Source organism: Urocitellus parryii, chromosome 2 (assembly GCF_045843805.1).
Source record: "Urocitellus parryii isolate mUroPar1 chromosome 2, mUroPar1.hap1, whole genome shotgun sequence".
NCBI classification, from domain to species: Eukaryota; Metazoa; Chordata; class Mammalia; order Rodentia; family Sciuridae; genus Urocitellus; species Urocitellus parryii.
Genome location: NC_135532.1, coordinates 224,753,429 through 224,764,831, shown reverse-complemented (window position 1 = coordinate 224,764,831; position 11,403 = coordinate 224,753,429). Strand labels below are relative to the sequence as shown.

The window sequence follows — 11,403 nt, the reverse complement described above, 5'->3', positions numbered from 1 at the left end:
GGGCAGACTGGAACGCGGGCCTGGGTAGAGATTAACTTTGTGGAGCCAGAGGGCGACCTTCCTCTCCGCCGCGCCCCGCCTCCTCCCGGGGGCGGTCACGGTCCGGGAGGGCCGGGCCGGGGGCGGGGACCAGGGTTGCACCCAGGCGGCCGCGCGCTGGCGCTCAGAGCCTCCGCGACGCCCTGGGAACTGGGAACGCAGTTAGAGCCGGTCTCCGCGGCCCCAGGTCTCCGCGGCCCCAGGTCTCGGCGCCCGAGGTCTCGGCGCCCCAGGTCGCGGTGCCCACCATGCTGCTGAGGTGAGCCCCCCTACGGCCGCGCCCTGCGGTGCGGGGAAGGGAGCGCGGGCAGGGCGCGGTGTCCCCGCCCGAAGTGGGGCCGACAGCGCCCCGAAGGCAGCGGTCCCGCGCGTCCCCAGCTCCGGGCGGCTCCCACGGGGCTCGCGGGCTCACCTGCAGGCCCAGGAGGGAAGCGCGGGTGGACGGCAGGGGGCGGCTTGGGCCGGCGGAGGGCACCGGCGCGCGGGCGGGGCGTGGGCGTGCCAGGCGGCCGTGCGGAGGCAGGGACCGAGCAGGCTACGCGCAGAGCGGGAGGCGCACCCCGGCGCGGGCACCGCCAGCCGCCCTTCTCCGCTGCTCCGCTGATTTCCCAGAAGGAGGGAGGATGTGACACCCTGTGACACCTCGGAGGCCAGCAAGTGCCACTGTTTAGTGACACGGCCTCTCCCCACACACCTGGGATCCCCCCTCCGCGTTAACAGTTCCAAACCAGGGAAGGGGGTGCTGCGGGCCGCGCAGCAGGGGGCGGTGGGAGCCGGGACGGCAGCAGCTTCGCACGGCCTTCCGCGGTTTCTTGTGGTTCCCCAGGAAGGCGGCTGCGGAGGCAGAAGCCTGGACCTGGCCGCGGCTCCCAAGCCTTCTTTACTCACTGTCCTGGTGGTCTGGGGGATCTGGCTGGAAGCCCTGAGGTCTTGCTCTGCGGGGCAGGGAGGTGTGGTCCGGCCCCTCTCCCTGAGCTCCCCGTGCAGGGAAGCCCAGGACCTCTCCAGACGGTGAATTCACATTTCTGTGACAGAGCCAGGGCCTCCCGTGGGCGGACCCCTGCTCCTGGGAAGGAGAAGCGGAGACCTGCAGCTCACCTGCCTTCCCTCATTTCTGTTCCAGTCCTGGCCTGCTGTTGCTCCTCCTCAGTGGCCTGCAAGCTGGTGAGTCAGTGCTTCATGCAGGGTGCTCTACCCAGCCAAGCCTTACCCAGACTCCAGACCTCATGCAGAGCTGTGAGAGCCTCACACCCAGGGCCTCCGGAGGTCCTCACCACCTCCTGCCAGGGTCCTCTGGGCCTCACACCTAGGCTGGTGCAGGACAGAAGGCCGCAGAGGACACTGCCTTTCCAAAGGCCATAGTTCTTTGATTTAATGCTCGGGGTAGGTAGATGCAGTTCCTTTGAGTCAGGGGCTTCTTGTCCCCCAGTCTCTCTGTCCCAGTCAGCCTTTCTGAGGTTTGAAAAGAGGCAGAAGCAATGATGTGGCCCTGCAGCAGAGAGCCGAGGCCCACCAAGCCTTCCAGTCTGAGCCAGGCAGTTAAGTGATTGTGCAAATGGTAGCACCTCTGTATGTCGCGTGAACTTTTGTCATGAGCACAATGACTTTATAATGTCAAGAAATCGTTCTCTTTTGCATGCCAGATTTTAGAAATAGTGCAGAGCAGCCCAGGCACCCTCCTGGCTGCCCCCAGTGGTGGCTTTGCATGCCAGCTGTGCCCTGTCAGAGCCAGGTCTTGGCCTTGGACAACAGAGCCAGGTGGCTCAACATCGAGCATCTGAGCTGCCACCTGGGCCCCTGGCCCTCCTGGGTGGAGCTGATCAACACATTCCTTTTCTGCTTGAATGTGTCAGGATCAGGGTCTGAGCCTTGTAACCCAGAAGTCTGGGTGACTCCATGGGCTGGGAGTCACCCTCAGAATATCCATCTCCTCTTTGGACTCTTGCAGTTATTGAAGCAGAGGAAGTCAGGGCCCTGGTGGGCAGTGACGTCAAACTCAGCTGCGTCTACCCAGGAACAGATCGTTTCGACCTAGACGACCTGTTTGTCTACTGGCAAGTCAGCGAGTCAAACGCAGTGGTGACCTACTACCTCCCCGAGAACAGCTCCACAGGCCTCGAGGACAGCCACTACAAGAACAGGGCACACCTGTCACTGGACAGCATGCAGCAGGGGGACTTCTCCCTGCACCTGCGCAATGTCACCCCCCAGGACGAGCAGAAGTTCAAGTGCCTGGTGTTTAGGAAATCCTTAGAGCTGGGAAGGATCTTGGAAGCCGTGGTCACACTGCACGTGGCAGGTGAGGCTGCAGAGCAGAGCGCAGGTCTCACCCACCTGGAGAAGGCTCCCAGAACCCAGCCGGGGCCCAGCAGCCTGCTCCCTTCAGGGAAGAAAGTCCTGTCTTGGTTACTGGGTTTCTCCCACCTGTGAGGCAGTGGGTGAAAACCTGGTCAGTTTTAGGACTTCAACCTGAGACCCCCTGGTTTCACAGAACCCCCAGCCTTGCCAGCTGCCTTGAACTCTTCAGCTCGAGCTAGATTTTTCAAAATGAATTAGAAGACAGTGCTATAAAACACAAAATGAGATGAGAATTTCAGGATTTGGGGGGTTGAACGCAGGGGTGCTTAACCCCTGGCCACAACCCTGAACTCTCTGTATATGTATATAAAATTTAGAGACAGTCTCACTGAGTTGCTTTGGGCTTCACTAAGTTGCTGAGGCTGGTTTTGAACTCGTGACCCTCCTGTCTCAGCCTCCCAAACTGCTGGTATTATAGACATGTGCAACTACGTCCAGCAGAATTCAAGGAAATTTTAAAGATAACCACAGTCAAGGCACCGTTCAGCAAGGAGATGGCAGTGTCACTGGTGAGAAATACTAGATCCAATGAGGGGTCTGAACTGGCCCTAGGTACAGGACACTGCCTGCTAGGCTCAGTGGCTCCCCAGTTGGGTGTCCATGCAGGCCTGTGCTGGCAGCTCAGACCACAGCCCTGATCTGGCCGCTCTATCAGGGTGGGCCACAGGGGCCACCGTCCCCGGCCCTGGCCCTTGGCACCTGCACCCTCCGCCTCTTGAGGTGCAGAAGCTGGCCTCCCTCACCCCCTTCCCTCCCCTGCAGCCAACTACAGCATGCCGGTGGTCAGCACGCCCAGCCGCCCCTCTGCAGAGCAGGAGCTCACCTTCACCTGCGTGTCTACAGACGGCTACCCGAGGCCCAGTGTGTACTGGATCAACAAGACGGACAACAGCCAGCTGGACCAGGCCCTGCATAATGACACGGTCTCCCTGAACCAGCGGGGCTTGTACGATGTGGTCAGCGTCCTGAGGATCCCTTGGGCGCCCAGCGTGAACGTCGGCTGCTGCATAGAGAATGCGCTTCTGCACCAGAACCTCACGGGGACAGGTGAGGCCCGGGCGGGGGGTGGTGGGGACTGGAGCAGGCCCTACAGGGACCGTGCAGTGGCGTCAGGAAGGTGGCTGAGAGGAAGGAAGGTGAGGGCAGGTGGTGGTGACCGGGAAACCCACGGTTTCAGAGCAGAGGACGCTGCCCCGTCCTCCCCAGCTTCAGCTTCACCTGCAGAGCTGCGTGGCCAGCGGGATTGAGGCTCCGAAAGGACTGTGTGACACTTCAGAAGCCACGAAGCTAGGCAGCAGCTGGCCAGGGTGGAGCCACCCCTGTGCAGCCCCAAGCGCTCTGCCCCGGGCACATACCCCGAGGCCCCTGAGAAGAATCAGCCCCCACACGGGGAACGGGGCTGGGCCTCGCTGCTGGCCCGGGTCCTCCTGTGCTTGGGGTGCAGGCTCTCCCAGTCTGTGTCCCTGTCACCACTGTCAGATGGGACACAGAAGGTGGAGGTGGGAGATGCTGCAGCCTAGACTCTGTGGGCCCTGCCCGCTGCAGGAAAGGGGTGCCACCCACAGGATCTGCTACGGAACCTGCAGGAGCAGTGAAAGTGGAAACGCAGGTGAATGTCAGAGCAGTGCAGGCTGCTGAGTGGGGCCTGGGCTGCCCAGGCCCAAGCTGGTGGAGCGGCCCTGACCACCAGCACCCAGCAGGCTCCTCCTTCCTCCCTCAGAATCCGGCTGCAGCCCCTTGACTCATGCGCACGGTCTGGAGCAGGATGAGGGCAGCACCAAGAGTTCTGGCCGCTGCCTCCTGCCAGGCAGCCCGGGCAGGTGGAGCCCAGGGTTCTGGCCAGCTCAGTTTCAGCTGCACAGTGGGTCACCTGGAGCCCAGCCCGGACCCTGGCGTCTGGCAGCAGGACAATGTTTTTTTGTTTTGTTTTGTTTATAGTCCTGAGCATTGAGCCCAGGGGTGCTTTGCCACCCAGCCCCATCCCCAGCCCTATTTTGTATTTTATTTAGAGACAGGATCTCACTGTGTTGCTTAGGGACTCGGTAAGTTGCTAAGACTGGCTTTGAACTCGTGATCTTCCTGCCTCAGCCTCCTGAGCTGCTGGGACTATAGACTATATTTTTTAATGTGAGACAGGGTGTGGCCCAGGCTGGCTTCAAACTTGCCACCCTCCTGCTCAGCCTCTCTAGTCTTTAGGATCATAGGAGTGTGCCACCCCACTAAGACAGTGTCACAAAGCTTCTAGGTGACCTGAGTCACGTTCAGGGCGACCCGTGGTTGAGGGCACTGTTCTCTGGTGTTGGAGACACACTGGCATCTGTACCCAGCGCCCCTGGATGGCATGGCTGACTTCCCTGTGAGGCCCACCCTCTGACGGGCCAGGACGGCGGGCAGGGCCTCGTGCACTGCTGACAAAGGCAGACTGGTGGCCAGCGGTTCCATTTCCTATCTGCCCAGGACAGGGACTCAGGAGAGTGCCTGTGGACGCCCAGCATGTTCACCACAGCCACAGGGCCCCAAGCAGCCACCACAGATGGCTGGCTGGACACTGTGGCCATCACATGACGGAGTGTCCCTTAGCTGTCAAAAGGATGAGGTGCTGACACAGGCTGCATTTGGTGAACCCCGAGGACATGGTGCCTGAGTGGCCCAAGCTGGTCCGCAGAGGCCACACGTGGTATGGTCCGTTCACAGAGAGGACCCAGAGCAGGCGGTGCTCCGTCAGGGGCGCGGAGGGGCCAGGGGTGGGGCACAGCGGAAAGCAGGAGGGGCTGCCCGTGGGTACCAGGTTTCCTGGGAAGGCTGCTGTCCCTGCCGTGAGCACTCGACAGCACTGACCCGCCCCCTGTGGGGGGGTCCGTGGAACGTGAATTTCACCTCCATTTAAGAAGCCCCTCTAGGGCCCCGTGTCAGGGCTGGGCCTGCCGGGGAGCCCACTGTAGGGAACAGCTGACCACCCAGTGCCGGTCCCTGGGAGCACTCCCCTGCAGGGCTCACTCTTAGGGTCTCCTCTGGGACCCCCAGCCACAGCTGTTTCTGTCCCCCTCACAGAAACCTTCATTGGACCTGAAGCCATGGTGACAGACAGCCCAGCGCGTCCCCACCAGGCGGGGAGTGCGGCCGTCCTCAGCGCCCTGGCCGTCCTGCTGGCGGTGGTGATCGTGGCTGTGGCCACAGGCTGCCTGTGCAGAACCAGGTGTCCCCGTCGCAGCTACACAGGTGCGCACCAGGCCTGGCTGTCCACTTCCAGAATTCGGAAATGTGGGTTTCATTTAAAAGCATTACCCAGCCCCCGGGAGGTGGGTGAGAGGCCGGCCGCCTCTCAGGGGCCGTGTTCCTGATAGGGCCAACCCCAGGGGCAGCCGGGAAGCCGCCCCCTCCCAGCTGCATGGGGAACGACGGGTTCCAAGTTAGAGACGGCGATGGGGTTGATTTCTGGGAAGGCTGACTGGCTGGGTCCTGTGCTGCGGGAGGAGAGATCCCCAGGGCGAGATGGAGTCGCAGAAGCTGCAGGCCACAGTACTGCCCCGATGGCCACGTAGAGGCCCTGCCTGCTCGCCCAGGAGGGCAGAGGAAGGGGAGACGGTTAGTGGAGCCCAGTATGGGCCCCATGGAAGAGCCTCCTGGCAGCTGCTTGCAGGGGTTCCCATGTGTGGCCACCCGAAACACTTTGCATGCCCACAGTCCCCCGCTGGCCCAGGCAGGCTGTCACAGGGCCCCTGAGCCAGGACACACACGGGCCTGAAAGAGCCTCTTCCCTCAAAAGCAGGAGGCCTGGGAGCCCCTCACCTGGGAGTCCACTCCTGCCCAGGGCAAGACCGGGGCAGTGTCTGGGCAGAGGGTGGGGCTGCTGTGCGCTTGGGCCCCGGGGGTCTTTACAGTGCCTGCCGACCTCCACGCCACCTGGGTCTCTCTGACTCGTCCCACAGGTGCCAGGTTCGTGCGGTAGGAGGAACAGCCCACAGGTGAGTTGCCCCCAGAGAACACAGTCCGAGGGGCCGCCAGGCGGGCACGGCTGGGGCACCTTCACACACTCAGAACCTCAGTTGTCTGCCCTAGCGCCTGATGGTCCTGGAAATGCAGGGAGATCCCAAAGGTGCACCTGGCATTCCTGTTGGCTCCCTCAGCGCCAGGACCTGTCCCTGTGTGCTCTTCCCGATGCCACACACGACAGAAACTTCCAAACTGCATACAGCAGGGTCCAGCCAATCACCCGGGTCCTTCCCTAGCCCCTGCACTGCCTAGAGTCTGTGTGTCCCTGGCCCCTCCCTAGCTGGGACCGTGGCCTGCAGGCAGCTCTGTGGCCCTGTGGACCTGGTGACCCTGGTCTCAGGAGCAGCAGTAGAGGTGGATTCCCGGCTTAGGGAGAGCTCGGTGTCGGGGGCTACAGCCCCAGGCAGGAGCTTGGACCAGGGGCCGGGGCTCTACCTGAGGCGGTGGCTGCATGTCTCCTGACCTGGGCCTCTTACCCGGGGCCCAGGGACCTGAGCTGTGTGATGGCTGCTCTGCAGGGAGCCCCAGGCTGTGCCCAGCAACCCCAGGTCACCTCGGAACAGAACTTGCTAGAACTCCAGGGTCTTCCTGGGTCCTGGGGAGCTGGGCCTCTTTGCCTTCAGGATGGGAAGGAAGGCTGGGCCCGGGTTGGTGGCAGGGTGCCTGCCTGGCTCGTGAGAAGCCCTGGGTTCTGTCCCCAGCACCGAGAGAAACCAGAGGAGGTGCCAGCGCCTCACGTCCCTCTCTTCTCTTTCCCTCCAAGACCATGTTTGACAGGAACTCACTGCCCAGGACGGGGACAGGGCTTCTCTGAGGTGCCACTGGGTGAACATCATACACAGCTTGGTGACAAAGGGGACAGTGAGCCACCTGCCCATGTTGTCTGCCAGGACAGGATCCACCTGGCCAGGAGGGGTCAAGAGGCTGACCCTGGGGAGATGCCTCAGACACTGCCCCACCCAGAGCGAGGTCCTTCCCAACAGGGCAGCCGCACAAGTGCCCAGGAGCCCGCTGAGCCTCTGCGCTTCAGCACCAGGCTCCTCCCAAACCAGGAACCAGGCACAGGCCTCGCAGGGCACAGGGGTTCCTGAGAGCCAAGGAAGGAGGAACGTGCACCTGCCCTTCCAGGATGACCTCTGTGACCGCCGGAGCATTGAGGGTGTTTGCAGGAGACCTGACCCAGGGCCTACCAGCTGCCGCCCTGCCGGGAGCTCCTGTGTAGTGTGCGTTGTGTGTGCACACCTGTGTGCGTGCGTGCATGCGGGAAGTGGCCATGCCGGAAGCCCCGAAGACCCGCTGGACTTCTCTCTCCTCTGGGATCCCTGCGGAAAGAGCACTGGATCTGGCCTGTTCTGTCAAAGGCGCCATCGTCCTCCTCAAGAGACACAGAGGTGGTGTGCTCCAGGGCCCACTGCCTGGACGAGGGGCCTCCTGGACCTGCCGCTACGCGGGGTACAGGGACCTGTCCCTCTCCTCTCCCCACTCAGCACTAAAAACACACGAGCAGCAGATGTGGGCTGCACCCCAGTGACCGTCAGAGTCCTGCAGGAGGGGCTGCCCAGTGGAGGCCGAGGTCCCCTGCCAGCCACGAGGTCTGTCACATTCCAGCAGCAATTCCCTCAGTCCCCCCCGCCCCCCACCCCCCCGAGGACTCCACAGTGTGAGGCCTCCTGTCCAGTGCCAGTCTCTGCAGCCCGACAGGCCACTCCATGACAGGCATCAGCCCTGGCCAATCCTCCCAGGGCGGCCTCCGTGTGGCTGTCCAGAATGGATACAGCAGGCCGCTGTTGCTGGGGGCACACCTGTGTGTGTGTGTGCACTTCCAGGTGAGCCAGGCGTGGCTTCCCCTGAGACATAAGTCTGACCCCTGGCTGTGGGCAAATGCCCACCCTCCTCCTGCCCAGAGCCCCCCAACAGCCCCCATGGTCAGGGCCTGTGTGTCACGTCCACGGTCGCTGGGTGCTAACAGGTGTGTGAGGGGTGCACTTCTCACCCAGGCAGAACAAGACCTCACACTTGTGCTCACAGGCCTGTCACAGAGCATGGTGACGGAGCCACCCACACTTCACCAGAAGCATTAGGGAGTGTGTGTCCACTGTGAAAGAATGAGGTAGCCGGGTGCAGTGGGACGCTTTGAGCTCCGTGACTCGGAGGCTGAAGCAGGAGGATCCCAAGTTCCAGGCCAGCAACTTAGTGAGACCCTCTCTCAAAATGAAATAAAAACGGGCTGGGGTGCCGCTGGGGCAGAGCACCTGCCCGGTATTGCAAAAAGAGGTGACGATGTCTTCATCACGGCAGGTCGACTCCGGGCTGAAGCACAGGAGCTGCTGGGGGTGGAAGGGCTGTGGGGAGCTGGGCGCAGTGCCCGTGCGTGACCGAGGGCTCTGGAAAAGACGCCTGGCAAGCTGGGCCTCCCTTCAGCCTTGAGCCCCGCTGGCCTGTCCTGAAGGAGACCTGGGCATCCCTAGAGAGGCTTGAGGGCCAAGGACAGGATGGTGACAGTCAGCAGGAGCCTGAGTCTGGCTTCGGGTGTTCCTGCCTCCGCACCATGGCCAGCTGGGCCCTGATGGCTGCTCTCGCCCATCTCTGAATTCTGCCTGGACCCTGGGCTCTGGGCAGAGTGGTCATCGTCTCCCTGCTGCCCGCAGGCCCTGCCACCTGAGCCCTCCCTCTCCTCGTCTTCCGAGGGCTGCCCCTGGGTGCCTGGGGATGGCCCAGCACTCTGTGGGAGGCCACTGGCCACCCTTGCCCCTCCTGGCCTCAACATGGCTGTTCGCGCCTCCTCTGGGGTTGCCAGGCTGGTCCTGGCGCCCTGACCTCCAGAAACCCCACACCAGGGATGCCAGGTGCCAGCTGTGCCCTGGCCCACAGTGTTGGTCAGCCCAGCTGTCTTGAATCTGGGCAGGGCCGGCCTTGTGTCCCTGTCACTGCTCCAAGGGCCTGGCCCCTGCACTGTGGCTCTGCTCCAGGGGACAGTGGGTGGTCACACAGGGGGCGTCGCTGGCCTCTGAGGAGCAGCAGCTGGGGTGCAGCCCGACTGTCTCTGACAGCACAGTCCCTGCTCCCCGGGTCTCCTTGCCGAGGTGGGCAGGGCAGGTGGGCCCTGTGGCCTCAGGGGCCTGGCGGAGAGGACCTGCCACAGCCAGCACTGGGGCTGGGGAGGGGGCATGGTTAACGGCCGAGCACAGGCCATGTCCTGGGACCTGCCTGGAGCCTGGGCCCCTGGCATCATCGTGTGGGGCTCAGAAAGAAGCTGGCCCGGGGGCCCTCCACGGCCCTCTACCTTGGAAAGCCCCACCCCTGGAGGACGTCCATGGTTCCTGCGCCAGCCGCACTGCCCTGCCCGCAGTCGGGGTGCAGCAGCACACAGTAGGAAGGTGGCGCCGCAGCGGGCGAGGGTGGTCCAGCCCAGGACAAGACGGAGCCAGCCCTGATGGCCCTGAGTGTGCCACCCACCAGTGTCATGGAGCAGGGTCCTGGAGCTGGGTGTGGGCACTGAGGCCGCCCCCCGGGAGGGCAGCCGTGGTTCTATCCACTGGCCAGGCCTGGCATCTCAGGAGAGGGCTCTGCCCCTCCTGACTCTGCCCATAGGTGGGCGCAGTTGGCTCCCTTGGGATCACTCTGGGCCTGCCTCATCTCCCTCCAGCCATCCTTCAACAAGAGGGCTGCTAAAGAGGAGGCGGCCGCGCTGCTGGATGAGGGAGTGCTCTTGTCCTGGGACCCGCCCCGGCCACCTCCATCAGCCAGCGATGCCAGGAGCCGAGGGTGGTGGCCTTTTGTGGAACTCTGGTCAGCACTGTGCCAACTCCAAGGGTCAGAAATCCCTGCTGCCCTGCCCCTGGGGGAGACGTCCACAGGGAGCTCTCAAGTCCTGGGGTCCCTGGGGTGGCTGTGGAGGTGCCCCTGCTGGCCGCCTCCTGGACAGCCTCCCAGTGGTCTTCACCTGGGGAGTGACGACTGGGCTCCCGTGAGACGCTGTGGTGGACAATGACCCACGTCCCAGGGCAGGCGGTCTGTGGTGCAAGAATTCAGCAGCTGTTTCTCCAGGTCAGCTTGTCTTCAGTGCCACGGGCGGGCCAAGTCCTGGGAGGGGGTTCTCCTGCCACCATCCCCCTTGGGAGGGGAAGTGCTCACCCTGGGGAGGCCTCCTGCAGGGCCGGCCTCCACCTGAGGACGTGAACCACAGGGCAGAGTAGTGAGGAGATGTCTTTGATCCCAGGGAGGATGGACGTGGCCAGCTGAGGTTCGGAGGAAAGTCGCTGCGGGAGAAGTACAGGCAGCGAGGCCTGCTGGACCAGCGCTGGCCATGAAGGCCACGCAACGTGAGGGGTGTGGTGCAGCTGTGAGCTGCCCGGAAGCCCGGGCGAGACCGGGCAGGACGTCAGGGTGGGACGCCCGGGTTACCCCATAGGACCTGCTGGGCGGGCACTGCAGGCAGGTGGGGTCCTGGAGAGTCCCTGGGGTGTGCTCTGGGGTTTGTATTTTGTCCCTGGTGGGCAGAGCGCTCTGTCCCCTGTGGCCATGTCCTGAGCTGCTGTCCTCCACCACACCCTCTGCCACGAGGTCAGGCCCAGAGCCGTGGAGTCAGCTGACCATGGAGACCTCTGACTCTGTGAGCCGAGACGAGTCTCCCTCCTCCCAGGGCTCTGCTGGGCCTTGGGGTCACCGTGATGAAGAAGCCGACTAAAACAGATGGCATCCGGGCGCCGTGGCCCAGACCTCTGATCCCAGCCGCTCTGGAGGCTGAGGCAGGATCGCGAGTTCAAAGCCAGCCTCAGCAACTTAGGCAGATTAGTGAGGCCCTGTCTCAGATCTGAGAAGGGCCGGGGGAGGGACATGGCTCAGGGTCAAGTACCCCGAGGTTTACTTCCCAGCATCAATGACCAATCAATCAATCTGTTATGGTTTGATGTGAGGATCCCTCAAAAGCTCGTGTGTGAAACACGTGGGAGGGTCTGGGGGAGATGACTGGGCTGTGGGCCTGACCCCACCAGTGATTGGTCCCTGATGGGA

General features: G+C 63.1%; 1 protein-coding gene across 2 annotated transcripts; it reads left to right on the top strand.

Moving 5' to 3' along the window:
• Positions 1 to 181: 181 nt before the first annotated feature.
• Positions 182 to 8,639, top strand: Icoslg (inducible T cell costimulator ligand). Of its 2 annotated transcripts, none has more exons than XM_026410086.2 (7): positions 182 to 298; positions 1,163 to 1,203; positions 1,988 to 2,338; positions 3,241 to 3,444; positions 5,449 to 5,616; positions 6,327 to 6,362; positions 7,154 to 8,639. In XM_026410086.2, the coding sequence occupies exons 1-6, from the start codon at positions 288 to 290 to the stop codon at positions 6,344 to 6,346; spliced, it is 795 nt and encodes a 264-aa protein (XP_026265871.1). In that variant the 5' UTR covers positions 182 to 287; the 3' UTR covers positions 6,347 to 6,362; positions 7,154 to 8,639. The 2 variants fall into 2 exon arrangements, with proteins under 2 accessions (XP_026265871.1, XP_026265868.1); XM_026410083.2 differs by having other exon boundaries at positions 3,160 to 3,444.
• Positions 8,640 to 11,403: the final 2,764 nt, after the last annotated feature.

Excerpts from the sequence above, each read along its gene's own strand:
- Icoslg (XM_026410083.2), top strand. Across the intron at positions 3,445-5,448 it reads CCAGAACCTCACGGGGACAG|AAACCTTCATTGGACCTGAA; the intron begins GTGAGGCCCGGG and ends TCCCCCTCACAG. Across the intron at positions 5,617-6,326 it reads TCCCCGTCGCAGCTACACAG|GTGCCAGGTTCGTGCGGTAG; the intron begins GTGCGCACCAGG and ends CTCGTCCCACAG.